The 17,648-nt window shown below is 33.6% G+C and overlaps 1 protein-coding gene across 1 annotated transcript in view; it reads left to right on the top strand.

The window, feature by feature from the left end:
- Nucleotides 1–17,648, top strand: part of LOC149807850 (uncharacterized) — a 209,530-nt gene that overhangs the window by 153,322 nt on the left and 38,560 nt on the right. The window contains exons 12-16 of the mRNA XM_089961139.1: nt 5,303–5,500; nt 10,168–10,282; nt 13,176–13,288; nt 14,155–14,363; nt 14,873–14,960. Of these exons, the coding sequence (XP_089817265.1) occupies nt 5,303–5,500; nt 10,168–10,282; nt 13,176–13,288; nt 14,155–14,363; nt 14,873–14,960 (723 nt within the window). The remainder of the gene's footprint in view (nt 1–5,302; nt 5,501–10,167; nt 10,283–13,175; nt 13,289–14,154; nt 14,364–14,872; nt 14,961–17,648) is intronic.

Here is a 17,648-nt window from a genome sequence, read left to right as displayed (position 1 = left end):
CCAGTGGTTATATAATCCACTTTTCAGCATTTCGTTTACTTGTATGTCAATTTCATGTCGGAACTGGAACGGTACTATTATGGGTGTAACTGGAATTGGCGCGGTATTCCCCGTCTTGACAGCGTCCTTGATAAGGTTTGCTCCGCCCAAGTCATCATATATAGCAAACACTGTGCAAAATGCACTTAATTGTTTACTTAGGGCAGCTGCTTGATCAGGAGTCAAATGGAAGCTTGATATCTCAAATAATTCAGACAAATATAACGGTAGACTGCTGTTCGAATCCTCTCTGGAACGGTCGACATTTTGTGCGATATAGCTGCACTGACATCAGCAAAAAAATACACCAGCCTCCAACTTTACCACCTCTTCAGGCGGGTTTAGCAACCGTATTGGGGCCGTTCCGCCCATGTCTTAATGACGGCTGGCGCAATAAGGATGTTCGTTTTATGTCTAAACAATGACTTGGTAGCTAGCTTCCCACAACTAGCAATGGCCATCCATCCTCGCGTGTTAACCTCCTTCTCTGCCAGGACAATGATGTTTCCAGCCAAGGTCATACGATGAAAGCCCCCAAAATCCACAAAGTAGCATGGGAGCTTTTTTCTCTGCATTTGCAGTGTACACTGTGTAATAATAATGTCTCACATATGCAGATGTAAAACAATCTAACTCATTTATTCCGTTGGGCCTAATGTCAGCTAAAACGAAAACATATCGTCTTCTGACACCTTAATAAGCAATCTAAAATTTCAGCCTGGCCATAAGTTTCAATTTTGGTTTGTTGGCTATCTACAGTGCTGAGTTATGGGTCTCGATGTCTAAGTGCTTCATACCGCCTCTTGATGATAATATAAACAACAGCGCCTGTGTCTCCTAGCAAAGCGAGCTCCACTCCATTAACAAGACATTACGTGAACAGTCCAGGTTATTCGTTTAGATAACGTACCGGCTTGGAATTTTCTGTACATTTTATCTTCTTATAGTCTCCCTTTCGTTGGTCTCTTTTTCGCCACTGTTCGTTGTATTTTTTAAAGACTTGGTGCATTCGCTTGGTTTTCATTACAATTGCAACCGTGCCACCAGAAATGTTCTTTTTACAAGACAATTGTATTTTCTTGACCAAGCGGTGTCAAACCCTGGAGCGATTGCCGCTTGAAGTCATAAGTTTACCCAAATTTCCAAAGACTTCCATAAAACTGCAGTTGTAAATTAGAAAGTCCGACGTGTCCGTTCTTTACATTACGTTAGTTGTGTTAAGTCAACATCGATAGACATGCACATGCTTATTGAGCGTTTGATTGTAAAAATCCTAGTTATAACTGTGCCATATGTCTGTTAATTATTTCATGTTAGTCAGTATACACTAGTCCAGCGTTCCTGGATTCCCAAGTTTACAAAATCCGACAGGCAAGGAAGGAAGTATTTTTCTAGGATGCGCAAAATACGAGCGTAAAAGAATGTCAGTGTATACCACATTGAATTGCATTATGTACAAATATGCCAACTTTAATACACACACACACACACACACACACACACACACACACACACACACATATATATATATATATATATATATATATATATATATATATATATATATATATATATATATATATATATATATTCTTGGATAGCCATTCCGCAATAGAATATATTGTTCATATAAGAGTATCGTATATAATCTATATAATTTATATAAGAAGATAACTCCTATATAATCTATATAAGTTATGTAAAAAGATAACCGGGTTGGATTTCGGATTTATAACAGAACACTTTTGATAGTGATTCAAATACAATGTTTAATGATGAATTACTTAAATGACAAAATAATTATGATTAATACGCGCGTGTATAACATCCAACTATTGGAAGAATTAACATAATTCGCACGAACCTAATAATGATACAAACTGAAATACATTTACATGACCTTACAGAGTACAATGAAAATGATGAATGATAACTACCTTTCACTCGACTAAAAATGAGATATATTCGAATAGTAAAAGTGAATTCAGTCAAATAGGGAACAATGAGGTATTTTACTCAAATAAAATATTACATTTATGGAGTTACACAATCTAACACCAGCACGCATGGCAACTAGTTACACTGGTCAATCAATCAGTACATATTCCAGGTAGTCACCGACCACCATTTAATTCCTTGGTCAATCAGTCAATCAGCGCCCATCAATCGGTTAACAACGCCCGAATCACGCTCGACCAGCAACATTCTTCACTTAGCTCTGCGGCTGCAATGGTTAAGCATTACAGCTGCTATGGTCAACCTATATGGTTAGCTCTACAGCTGGTAAAACGTCAACTCGGATCAGCTGAAAATAAACCTGACACCGTGTAATATGCATGACACGAGCATATACAATAAAACGTAATCACGTTATATACGGTAATCTATACAGATTACATTATCGGCACAATAATTACAAATCAATAAACTGGTTTAGTAGTGAACCTACCTGTGCCAGATAAGAATCATACGGTACTAAAAACGCATTTTGATATTGCTAAAATAAATATCTTGCTAAGTCACAAACAATAATTGAGAATGTTTGTATTATACTGCATAGGCCGAGACTACATAGAACATATATAAAAATAAAATAGGCAGTAAAATAGTTATAACATATAGACAAGAAATTAACAAAAAACTCACATACCTCTATAGCCGAAGATGTGCAAGGCATTAGGTAGACAGCTCACTGGCAATACGTTCCGTAGTGTGAAGACTGTATCCTTACGGTGAGGTATTTATACACAGACGATGCAGTCATACATCGTCTGTGCGCTGGAGATTTTCGGTTTTCCCGTCGAAAGACCTACCCACGTGCGCCATAGGTTGACCCGAACTTTACTGTTTCGAAATATTGTACAACATACGTAAATCACCCACGGATATCGTTCTACACAAAAAAGTGAAATCAGAGGAAAGGTATTTAATAAAATAGGGATTTATACAATTCTTTGGCAATTTAATAAATATTAAACTCCTGCGGTACTAACATTTCTTGACGTTCCTTTGATACTTGTTATGATCATACTGTCACGTGTTCAGGCTCGAATACACAGTAACACATCAAGAGTGAAAACAACACACTACGAATTAAATTGCAAAAGTCCTAGTAATACATGATTTAATAATTTCAAGTTCGAATCCTTATGGAAAATACAAGATGGATGACAATGATGTTCGTTGTAGTCAGTACTGTGGTTATCTATATTTCCTTGTATAAATAGAAATGAATGGCACTCCGGTGATGGAAATCCAAATTAAATTCGTAAGCAATGTCGTTCCAAAATATATGTGTGAGCACTCCTCAAAATATTTCCAGAGAATGAAGAATTAATCCTTTTGAAATCCAAATGATCTGAAGAAAGTTGTAGCTCAAGATCTGGCTACTACAAATTAACTTGACATCAGTGTAGAAAACCCGAAACTGAGATATCTCTCTCTAAAACAAAGGTTATGCTATATCATAAGACGCCGTTTCGAAATTCACCCAAGTTGCGAAATCAGAATAGGGTCACGTGATCGTGTTTATATCACGTACATAGAAAATGGCTATGATTAGACCAATGATTTTATTCCCAGAATAAAAATAAAAAAGTGTTTACTTCTTAACCTACGTAGTATCATCATAACCATGACAACAACCAATCATTTTTAAAAAAATATAACTTTGTTTAGTAATTTTGAATCAAGGTCAGCTTCAAGGTCAACACCTGGTGTTTATGAAAAAATGACTCAGATCAACCAATATTCTGAAGAAAAAAATCATATCCAGTGAAAAATTATTATTATAATAGAATAACAAATTTAAAACTGACAAACAATTAAATTAAAAATAAGCATGAATTAAATCAGATATACGTAACACCTTACACAACAGAAATGAAAGATTCATATGATAAAGCTTTCTTTTTATCATAGGTTAATACATACGTTTTAAGAAAAACATAAGTACTCTTATGAATTATAAAAAGTGTAGATGAAATAATACATATCTATACACGGGGAAGTGCAACTACTATTAACTTATCTTTACGCCATTAATTGTTTTGCCTAAAGAGCAAGTACTGTCCAAACCCAGTCATATAGTTATTCATAGATCCACTAAACGATGTATTTTAGTCATTCCGGTTTAAATTGAGATCGCTATCCTTTATAAATGACTCATCCTCCGCCATTTCCAATTCAACGGGCATATATACTGACCCATTATCATATCCTTAAAAGTAAAGCCTATCAACAATTTTAAGCATCATTTTTGTTCTCAGTGACCCAGAATTAGTAAAGTTTGAATACATTGTTTTCGGAAGCATTTTGGTACACTATAACATGCTCATAATCTTGTCTCCGTTAGTTATCAAAATAATGTAAATAGTGAACTTAAGTTGCATTCAGTATTACAACCTGAAATAAAAATATGCGAAATATACCTGATAACGATTATGTATTATGCCCACATTGCTGAAATCCATATAAACAGTACGAGTGTCAAAACTTGCGAAGTATATCCTCAAAACAATATTATTTTTAAATTATCGATATATTTGCATACAAAGGAACCACATCAAATAACAAGAAACCCTCACTAATAACTAAATCTCACATTTTAATTATGTTTTTATAATAACTGTATAAATTGTTCTAGCCGAATAAAACAAATAGGAATATACTTCAATAATATGCACGCTATTATTTCACGGTAGTTCCAAATTCGACATTGTTTATTTTATAAAGTAATATCACACTATAGTCGGGTTAATTATCTAAATGTCGCGCTCGATATAGTAACCATTTAAATGAGTGATTGAAAGTTTATTCTGTCAGAAACTGATATTAATCTGACATCAATATTATGAATAATGAAATAGCAAATGCTATTCTCAAACCATAATGCATATGGGTTAAAATTATCTGGAATCGCACGATTCGTCTGCTATTGAGTGTGTTACAAAACCTGTATTTTATTTTTACACAGCTACATCCAAATCTGACAAACATAAGCGCACGTAGTCAGGAACGTAATGTTATGGATCCGCACTCGAACGAGAAGTATCATTCAATCCTTAACTACACGGCACATACAAAACATATTGGTAAGATTCCCTTGTACGTGGCACATTCCAATAATTGGGACTTTGTCCAATGTTAAGAACACAGATAGTACACAGCTTAACCTAGAAAATAAACATTCACTGCACACTAAAATTGTTCAGGATTTCATTTTCTCAAAGTAATGTAACTGTCAATTGTATCATTTTGCTAGTGATTCGCTGTCCATTCCCGTCGTACAGAAACCAGCACGGAGTTCCTCACATTACGCATATAGGATTTGAGAGCCTAAATGATTCTTTCGATGCTAGGTACCGGATGGAATGCGACTCTGGATACGAATCAAAAACGACGACGGAAATTGAGTGTACTGAATACGGCCTATGGAATGACTCGATATATGAGTGTCAAGGTAGCTAATTGAAGTACAAATACAGAAAGTATCAAATTAATAAAGTACCATTAAGTTATTTTGTGAATGAAATTTGCTTTAACATTACAAACCATAAATGTGAATTTGTTCAAACTTGGTTTCTGTTTTATGCTTTGTCGTTTGTTCTGCCATCTAATAATTGATTTTCCCTTTACCCGTTTTGGGTGAATGGGACATTTCATAATGTGTTTGAATCAATAAATACCAAACCGTAAGCTAATGTAATTGCAATTGTAGTTAATTATTTGCAGGCTTAAAATAAATCTAGGCTCACTATACCATTCCACATTTGTTTTATACAAGAGACATAAAATTATGTTCAGTTTACATGAGGTAGTCGTAGGGTAGCTGATGCTATTTCTTCCATATGATATGATATATTTTACGTTTTTAGAAATAGGTCAATGCTGTCCCTTCCTAAAATGGTCACAATGACTAAGAACTAACTGAATCAGGTTATTACTTTTTGCTAATTTCCGGCTCAACAAGGAAATTATGAAAGGTAATACAGTTCTTTTAGGAGTAGTATTCCAGGTGAACTATTTGACAATTTCATTCATGTCACCGACAATTCAGCGTGACATTAGAAGACTATATTCGCATGCTATTTAATCGGATTGGCTTATATTTCGCCCCATTTGCTGATCTTTAATATATTTTAGGAATTCTATAAATTCCCTTAGAGACCATGCTACATGCCTGATCACGCTTTCAAAGACAAAATACGTTAGCTTTTCCCCCTCGACTTGCATCATTGGTACAATATCTGTGTAGTTCCTACTAGATAGTAAGATAGTAAAAGCTCCTGGAGATTGTATGTTTGCCCTTTACTTATTAATTGTGATACTGTAAAACTGTAAAACGAATGCATCATTGTATGAGTGGGTTGGGAACTTGACGGAACTGTAATATTTCCGTCTATGGTTTCGTTAATGACTGAATGTTTACCTCTCCAGAATCAAAAGCAAGTATTGGGTCGTATAACTGATATAAATATTAGTGTAGAGACAATCGCACCATGTGACCTATACTATGCAACGCTGGCTGTACATGGATATATTTCTCTCTAACAATTGAAAGGGTACAAAAATCCCAACTAATTTCGGAATTCTAGAATTAACATGCGATCACGTTTTCCTTGAATGATCACATCCGTGGTTCATACGATGGATCACTTTACTTTTTGATTTGTACAGACCCCGCGTGATAAATTTTGTGCGACTTCATATTCAATATAAATTATGTGTTTCGTATATAAACATGGAAACATTCAAGTGGAAAACTATGCAGTATGAAATTATTGTACAACCTAGCAATAATCATAGCCAAGCTAAATATAAACAGATTTGAATAAAATACAAGTCTGAATGAAGCAGAAGCTGTATTTATAAAGCATAATAAGTTAATGAATATGTTCAAAACACACTCGTTTACAGACACATGTGCATAAGAAACACTACATTTTTTTCCATATAGAAAACGGCTGAAGTTCTTTATCATCTGGCATAATATCATACTAGAAAATAGACTGGATGAGTTTAATAATTCACGGCATTCCAACTCATAGACTAGTCAGTATGGATAATGCAGGCCGCACTTCGTACTGATTATGCCAAATCTGACTTCTGGTCATGCGCCTAAAGGTGATTTGATGAAGCTCGTAACGACATTTGCTCTACATATATTATCCAGTGAGATATATGTGCTCCCTCAAGTGGAACAGACACCACATTTATATAGCCTATTTTAATTCAATTTCAGGTTGGTGTCCACTATTAAATACGTTTTCATTGCGATTGCATAACACTGATTATTACAGAATGTTTCACTTCTAGACGTACATTTTGTTCTAGGTTATATTTTCATTTCGTTAATTTGTTAATATCTGTGTTTTCCCTTCATGTCCTTTACAATTGAACTTAAATACATATCATTGTAGACATGAACTACTGACAAAGTAATATTGTATTATATGAACAAGAAATATAAAACATGAAAACGTTATTTGTTATTTATTAAATTAAACATTAAGAGGGTTAAAGAAAATATGAAACATACCTGCATAGCTGCCCAAACAATATATTAATATGTTAAATTTACTAAATTATCTGGGAAAAATACATCAGAGCTATTTAAATTTATAGCGAACCAAACCAACTCAATTATAAAGAAATTCAGATGAATCTGGAAAATAGTAACTAGCTTTACTTTTGCAAATAGTGTTTGTTTAAACATACAGTTCACGTCTCGGCACATAAATGGGTTTGTTGAGCCATAAATCTAAATAAATAATAAATTGTTAAAATCAAACACTCTGTTCCACTCGTGATGAATATCAGTTCCCAACCAAAGTCACGGGCTAATTGTATTTATATATTGTGAGTGTGAATGGGCCAGACAATTTAAATCAATCAACATTCCTACGATATGTATGTATAAGAGTAATGCATCTTGCCGTTGTCCAGAGAGGCATGGTAGATTTATATCTATATCGTCTGTTAGACATTCAGTGATTTGAATGTATCGTAGTTATTCTCACTGAAGCCTTCTTTTAAAAAATCTCTCTCCCTTTGTCTACAAATGGACGTTCCTACCTTATAGATCCGTATATGTAAATTCTAGTTTTAGCCAGTTTAATGGTTGCCCTGCGAATAAATTCCTATTGCTGATGATTAAGTTTCATTGCAATGTTAATGTATCATTACGACACGGTTTAACATTGCTTTAGTAGATATACTACAAGACATACTTTGTGACATTATTTTAACATATAAGGTCAAATTGGCTCCTGGCTAATATGTTATTGTAAAATTAATGTACATATATATTCGCGTTTATTCACGGTTTTCATCATTGCTTCAAGATTAAGGCATATGACTGTAAATATGCAAGAGGGTTAATGAATCTCGCTAATATCAGTATAAGCTCATGTGCGTATATTCACAATAAACCATACATATTCTCCATCCTATTCTTAAAAATGATGTTTAAAGCTGCTTCTTATGACACTATCAATTTGTTCATTCAGAGAAATATTACATGATGCACTAATCCGCTCATAATGTTATCACATATTTTGGGGTTTAAAGTTCATTGAACATTCGATAATGTTCATCCATTTATAAATACACGAAGGAAAACCGGTATAATGCACTTACGTTTTTCTTCCTCCAAGTATAATTAATCAAATATAAGCATAATTTGGATGAAGAGTTCAACGCATGTATCAATTCAATGTAGATGTCTGGTAGAAGATGTGTTAATTTATTTCTAAACTCGTACAGCAACAAATCACAGCAAATCACAAAATAACCTCGATGCCAGCGTAAACCTCATAGATGGATAAATTTCATTGCAAAATAAATAATAATTGTCATAATGTGATCGGTAGACATGACACGTGCTCTTACAGTCCGTAAAAACAGAACACATGTTTTCTATATTTCAATTTTTGAGTGAAAGTGACTGCTTCGTTTTGTAGGAATGCTTTGTTTTTGTTATGGGGTTTAGTTGTTTAGGTTTATTTAATTTTTAGGATGGTATTTGTCTGAAACTGTGAATAAGGATGCATTTCATCCAGTAGGTAAAACTATACACTACACTTTCATGTTAGTTTAATTTCAAAATACTGGCTATAATCATATTACTGTCTAGCAGATTAAATTACCATATTTCTTAATAGGACTTAGCGCGATATCAGCGCATTAACGTGTATGTTCTGATGTGTTTTGTGATTATCCGCACTAAATTATTGACAGTACTATAATTCACCTTTACAATTCAAAGTAAACTAGCATTTTGAAGTACGAACATACTGATTAAAATAAATGCACATGTATTGAACAGTTAATCGCGAAGCATTGTTTCCACTACGCCTTACATATATTGATTTCATACGTATTAAGCAAATCTTTATACAGCCATACAAATGTCTCTGTGTTCTTGTGGATTAATTTTATAACGGTAGAAAAACTGGTAGCAATAATAGGCAAATGCCAATATACAATTAATTTGTGTTTTTAACATCGTATGATAGGTCTCTTAGAAAGGATATTTAACAAAAGGTATATCGAAGCGAAACATGTAATGCCTAGAAGCAGTAAAATTAATTAACATATCTTCACATGGGCATGAACATTTCTACAGAGTTCTAGATTTGTAAACTAGGAAATGTGATTGAATATGTCGCATCTTTTCAGCATGATCATATTACTTCTACCGACTGTTTGCAAAGATTATTCAAAAGTTAAATTTAAACGATCTTAGTTAGTTGTCATGACACTGTTTGAAATACGTTAGTCTCCTGACGGTTTTTATTTATATTGCTTGTTATATTTACAGACAGCAGTACTTACCTTTGATTGTTTTACAAAGGAGGGTTGCTCTTTAGTTTGGAAGAGTAAACAATAACATATGTAGCAAAATGTGTACAACTTAGCTCAACTGTATTTATATACTTACGTTTGTACAAATCAATATTATGGGATATTTGCTTATTTCTTTGACAAATAAGAGAACAAATGATCTGCAAAAATAATATGGTATATGCTTATGTTCATACGTAGCACGACATTTTCTCAGAAGAATACATTGTTGCCAAGATTTTGTTATCTCTGTTAATTCTGTAAGCACATTACCTCTTTAAGCAAAAGAGACGTATATACAGCCTGAATCAAGTGTCGTGGGTTTGGCAGCAGGAGTTACAGCTGGGATATGTGTTATAATCCTTGGAGTAATTATCGCCGTTATCTTTTACAAAAGGTAAGGTAATCTCATACATACATACATACATACATACATACATACATACATACATACGTACATACATACATACACAGACAGACAGACAGACGCACAGACATGCAGGGAAACAAGGAGACAGGCATACATGTGTATCTATATGAAAATAAAGCTTATCACCTATATCATTACTCATCTTTACTACGAGCTCTCTCGCTGAATCTCTCTCTCTCTCTCTCTTTCTGAAGATTTAATATTGTTTGCCAATAACGAGTAACATTTTACTGACGGTATGCTATCAATATTGGCGACTTGTATATGTATTAAGGGTTCCACTGTACATTGTTATAATAACTACTCTATAGTGTTAAAAAAATAAACATTTTAAAATTGCAAATATCATGAATTGCAAACATTGCTACATCAATAAACGTACTTAATGTAGTAAAAAATATTCCCAGAAAAAATCAATGTTACCACACGAAAAGCATGAAATAACCTTAACGTTCTGTAAAAGAGATACACAATGCAAGGCAACGGTAAAACATATTCCAATCCGACAAATTTATAACCACACTTTGTTCCATGAACTGCACTTCCAAGATTTAGAAAGGTTTACTAAATGTCCCTAACTCAGGTCAGAGGAGGAAATTTTTGTCAACATTGTGTCACACGATATAATTGGTACTAATCTGGGCTTTGGTCGAGGATCCACTGTAGGAGGCATGTCGGGCTGATTGTCTTGTACATTTTCGACAAAATACCACATGACCTGTGCAATTTGTTATATATGAGGCATGCCACTCTCCAGTGATGGGTCTGATGCTCCAAAGCTTGTTGGTGAATTATCCGTTCCATACAGTTTGCAAAGTGTGTAACATGTGCCTATGCGTGTCTCATTTGGAGTCAGTTTATGGAATATTCCGTTTTGCAGCATGTCATTATGTGGCATATGTTGGTGTTTTAGCGCTGATACCCGTAATGCCGAACTGGTTATGACTATGCAGCCAACAGTGCAAAATACGTTTGCTAGACTGAATGTTTCCGGAAGATTTGGAATATTAAAAAACTGTCAAAGTTCATGTTTCGCAAGGCTATCTCGCGGGCAATAGTGTCCAGGAAGAATACTTATTTGAAGTTGAGATGCTTTAATGTATTTCATAAACTATAGTATGGGGTGCTGAAACACACACAATAATATTGACTCTTTTTTGCGAACTGTACAGGGACTGTAGGTACAGATAGAACGTTCTGATTTCGTTTATTCTAGCCTGAAATGCAACATAATCTTTGGAGGACGTTTATAATTGGCAAATATCATATATCTGATAGGGAGTGGGAGCTAACTATGATGAGGACTTGAGAACACGTAATTGTGATAATGTTGCCGAAATTTGCTTTTTTGTGTCCAGCTGAGGACGAACTAATATACCTTAGTGTGCAATTCTATTTGGTTTATGAGCATTCGAGGTTTGTTAATTAGGTCTAAAGACTACATCACTTGTTGAATAAATTGGAGTAGAGCATGATTTGAGAGTATACTGATTAACCAGAAATGTTCATCTGGATGAAGTTGTCGTTCGTCTGCTCCAACATAGAGGCTTCCGAAAACGTAGACTCTGAATCATCATAGGACATCTTCTAAGTCATTTATATGTTGTACCAGTTCAAACAGCTGAAAGTTAAAATAGACAAGCCTATCAGCATACAACTTACCCACAGTCATATTTAGGACTCACTTTTAAAAGTATAACCGGGGTAAGAACAAGCAAATTGTTTGGTGGAAAGCACATCCTTTGTCAGGCAAATTAGACAGTATATTGACTTTTATACTAATGATTAGATTGACATAAAGATTTCTGAAACCTAGAAACGTGATATTCACCAATAATTTGGACCGCTGAAATGACCATTATTTTCTGCAATAGCGCGCCTATGGCATCGTGATTGGACTGCTATCTATGACTGAAATATACGATATGCAAGATTATGGAATTGTATACAACCCTCAATTATGTTCATGTGATTGTATAATGTATTAAGAAAGGAAAAGCCTGAAAAATTTACAACCATGAGACTGTAAAATGAGCAATTATACAAGAATGTTATGCAACTTGCAACTTTTAATGAGGATGACATTCATCAAGCCCAAAAAAGTAATATTTTACGAAGCCATAAGAGGAAAATAAAAAGATAAATTATCGTTGTCTCTTTCAAATGTCAAAAGTGGTCATGCGAAATGGTAACATAGAGTTTATATATGATTGCATAGGTTTACTATACTTGAAATAAAATTTCGTTATATGTCGGACAACATTAAATGATAACCTTCAAAAATGTGTCTGTAAGTCCATTAGCATCGATTGTGTCAATTTCGTTTCCGCATGATGTGATGCAGCCCTACAGCTTCAAACGATCATTTTGTGTGTATCAACTTGCATTTCCATCACGTTGTTACTATGACTAATTTCTTGGTGGGACAAGCCTTTTTGTCGTATGTGAATACGTGTCTGATTCAAATATAGAATATCAAAATTTATGTACACGGCACTGGCGAATGTACTTAAAAAATCAATGGAAACTCAGACACGCACTTGTTTCAATCCACGACACAGCTAAATAAGTTTAAGTTGCATTCGGTCTCACAGTTTCTTTGATCGATCTCCCAATGGTAAAATCATATATCCTTCTACCCCAATATAATATATATATATATATATATATATATATATATATATATATATATATATATATATATATATATATATATATATATATATATATATGCCTTTTTATCTGTCTGCATATATACATATCAATTCAATACATATCAATTCAATAAAAAGGATATTATCAACATGCTAATCTTTCGACACTTCACTTATAATAATCCAATGCAATCTTTATTTAAAAGAAGAACAATAGGATTGAAAGATAAAGCCCCTGACACCAATCTAAATGAAATATCAGGCCCTTCCAAGGGAAATGAACGAAGAGAGATTGCCGTTTTAGAGAAATCAATCTATGGTAAGTTAATACATAAATAGTGTGATGTCAAACACGAAATAGGCCTCATAATCGGTCATAATTGTTTGCAGTAATTTCGCATAAAATCCAGCGGTAAAGATGTTTCAGTGCAGTTTATTTACGATCGCGACCATGTGTACTAATGTAATATGCAAAAGGGAACCTGAACTGAAAGGATATTTTTTCACAATGTCTTTATATACATTGGCATAAATATGCTGTAATTTGTTTTTACAATAAGTATAGTGTATACAACCATAATATATATTGTTTATCTAATTAGGCAACAAATCTTGTTTACGAGTTGCAAATTTGAATCTATCCAAATCATGGGTGGAAATATTAAAATATTTTCCTAAATAAAAGACACACTACTACTACCGTCGTTCTCAATATACGATTACGGTCCTCTCTTAGCTCTTATGAGATGGATTCTTCAATATACGCCAGGGACCTATGTACTAAGAGTAGGTATATGTCAAGTCACAATGACATATATTAAAAAAACTTTTAAGCGTCGTATAGGACCGTTGGAGTTTGTTTAATTTGCAAAGCCAGAATGAACCATATGTGTCCCCGTCCCTTGCTAATTTTATTTGTAAAGAAAGTCTGTTGTAATGGTTCTTTGTCAATCCTTCCTATATATCATAGAAACTGGCAGGAAATGGCTAAACGTAATGACTGATTGCACATCCTACGGGTTTTCATTTCAAGAAAGATGGCAAGACTCTAAATTTAATATACCAAGTGCTTATTTTCTGCCTCAAGAAGTTAACTGTTGTTCATATTTTATACTTCAGATGGTTTTTATAAGTGTTGGATGTATTTACGCTGCTCAGATAAGTTCAAAACTTTAAATATTCCAGCTCAGCCCATTGCAAAGATGATGCCGACAAAAAATCCAGAATCCATTGAGTCGAAACATGTGTACATGAATAGCAATGACAGCTCAGGGAATTACTATTCCTTTACTCCACAAAAAATGACAGATAATCATTCAATCCGTGTAGAAGATTTATCATCTTTCTTTTTGAGCCGAAAGACAGATACACGTTTTTATGAAACAGAATACGACGTAAGTAAATCCGTTGTAGTAACATAACAGTATTTAATTAACCGACTAGCTTAATTCTCACCGTTATCGATATAATTGTCTACTGAAAGCAATTCTCGTTAAATTATTGTAGAGAGTCTTGCCATTATATCAATTTGACCTTAATCACTACCAACATGTGTCCGGGCAATGGTTTCATAAAAGTTGGAAATATATGGTATGTCGATATATATCTTACGTTTTTATATGCATTACTCATCTGTTTAAATTGAGTTTCACTAGAAATGAATAACCTAGATGACTAGGCCTACTTATTCAGACTTCCTTGACTGCTTTACATATTGCCTTTGCTCTTCATTCACGATACAATGGAATGTTGTAGTAAATCGTAAAAGGGCATCTGAATTAGTTTATAACGTTATAACTTATAATTATGTACCATATATTTGTTAATTAGCACCTTTGAATTTCAGAAAACGCTTTAAGTTTAAAAGATTCGTATTATCATAAGGAGTATCCTTTCTTTTCAGAAACTGCCAAATGGACTGATAAAATCACACGATAATGCGCTTCTGCCAGAAAATAGGTCAAAGAATCGTTACAAAAACATTTACCCATGTACGTATATTAATCTGATGTGGTACTTATGTTTATATCGCATTATGGTCATAACAAGGGTCCAAATGCAGTCATTAGTCTATGTATCTATCATCTTGCGTACATATCTGCATACCTATGATATGTACATCTATCAATCGCAAGTTATATAAAGTATGAGACAATATAATATAATAAGTAAGGACAGTGGACATTGCAAGTATAATATATATAGATGCCGCTTTTCCTTTTGTTATTCTGCACGATTGTTTACTGTATTAATAATATAGCTGATATTTACCTATAAAGTGCTTGAGACTGTCAGACATTGCAAAACGGGGTCTAGTTACGCGTAGCATTATGTCGTGATGCTTAAATGCGTACCGTTTGTTTAATGAGTCGGACCTACATTGATATGAAACGTATATGCTAGATATAATACAGTTGACAAACTTTAAAAATACCGGAGTATGATTCGATTATGCCTCGATTTTCATTTTTGTTTTTCAAAAATAGCCGTTTTGATTTTAAGCGCAAGCGCATAATTATGTACAATAATTCTTGTGTGAGCAAAGGGGCTGTCTATTTTTGACGAAGTGTGCAGAATCTCACCGAAATGAAAAAGAGCATTGGTAATAATTTACAAAGTTTTTTCTTTATGAATAATCCCAATATAATTTGATGTACTCGTATACAAAAGGAGGCATATACTTGTCTGAGAAATAAGGATATGGCATTCACATATTTCGTTGTCTAAAACGGCATTTTGACACCGTTGCCTACCATGTATGACTTGAAATAATTTGAGTCTTTTGCACTTAATATATTACTTTGCTAAATGTAGCACGTATCTTTTATCACATATCAAGAATAATATTGATTTGACAGTACAACAGACACTTTATGTTCTTAAATGTTATCATTCAGTTCTTATTTGAAACCGGAGTCAAACGTATTAAATAATATGCTTATTTCGTTCTACATTTACGACTCATCATTGACACAATTACATATCCTTTTTATCCTATTAGCTATTATACAGTATAGATCCTCATGTAGCAAGTTTAGTAAAATCTGTCGTTTTTTCAAAGTATGCTATTCTTCACCTTGTCACTAATCGAAATTAATTTAGTATACATTTCAATCGGGTTTACCAAAGACAATGCACTGTAGTCTATTGCATTGTTACTATCATAGATTCTGAAGAGCATATATTCAACTACTACTAGGAAAAACAACAACAACAATAATAATAATAATAATAATAATAATAATAATAATAATAATAACAATAATAATAATAATAATAATAATAATAATAATGATAATAATAATAATGATAATAATAATAATAATAATAATAATAATAATAATAATAATAACAATTGTAATTAATAATAATAATAATACTAATTAGTATTGTTATTATTGTTATTATTATTATTATTATTATTATTATTATTATTATTATTATCGACGTTGTTTTTCTGTAATATATCCTTGAGACAAAAACTCTGTCTAAACCATACCTAAAATGTACATTATTCACATCTGGTTATCTAAAACACGTGAACTACATAATATATTTATTATGAGAAAGTCCAGACAATAAATGACGGGAAAGTACTAAACTGACATAAAAATTATTTGGAGTTTTAAAAAGTTGTATTACATTTGTATTAAAAGCAACAAAATGGTTTATATGATTTAATATGTTTCGGTAAACTTGTTCAAAATTAAAACGCGATTATATATAAAGTTCTTTCTGCACAGGAGTCTTCTGCAGTAGCACCAAAACTAAGAGGTTTGCCTTTTTGTCGCCTCTGAGGTCATTTCACCTGTCCTCGACTCTACCTCTATGACATATATATGCAATATGTGACCGTTGCAGGTAATTTTGTCCGTGGGTTTAAAAGTACCCTATCCATGCCTGGTTAAGTCAATACAAATTCACGGTGCAAGTCCATACGAGTCAAAATATAAACCATTCTGAGGTGTTACAACGTATGCAACTCAGTACACGCCAGAGTATGTTGATGAATTCAGATTGATGATAACAGTTTCACATGTGAGTGTCACCATCGATGCAACTTCGTCTCGCATAAAAACCACTTCGAAAATGTTTGATAGATTTTGGCCAAACCACGCTTAAGAAGCTTCAATGCCATCAATAGCGCGATGTTCAGAGACCTGGTAACCAGATACCTTTGCCTGAGGAGATTCAAAGACTGGTAATTTAAAGCCTCTTCACTTTTTATACGGTCTTCCATTGTCTTTTTAAAATACGTTCCTGATGCAGCTCCGGCAGGTATAACCGCAGTAACTATTACAACCGCTGAAGCAGCTGCTTGCAATAATGCTGGACTCGCTGTAAGGAATGGAAATTTTCCATTGGACTTTTGCATTTGTTTCAACTCTGACTTAGATAATTTTAACATGACTAGGGTATGGCTGTATTTGGCCTCATTGAGCCTCACTAAGTCGAGCGAGCCGAGTTCGGTCAACCATATGCTGATATTTCCAGGTAAATTTGGCGGAATACAACGTACGAAATTTTTGTGGGGAAATTTGCAGAACCAGAGCAACATTTTCATGCACGACCACATAATGTGCCATGCACGTGCAATAAGTCGAGTGGCCTTTGTACAGTTATATGAACGTCTTCAATAAATTCCTGATGACCGTTTAACCGCAAAGAAATACCCGTCT

The sequence above is a fragment of the Sinohyriopsis cumingii genome, chromosome 1 (genome assembly GCF_028554795.1).
Source record: "Sinohyriopsis cumingii isolate HCF-2022 chromosome 1, ASM2855479v2, whole genome shotgun sequence".
In the NCBI taxonomy this organism is placed as follows: Eukaryota; Metazoa; Mollusca; class Bivalvia; order Unionida; family Unionidae; genus Sinohyriopsis; species Sinohyriopsis cumingii.
Note: the sequence above shows the minus strand (reverse complement) of the source record. Positions and strands in the feature narration are given on the sequence as shown.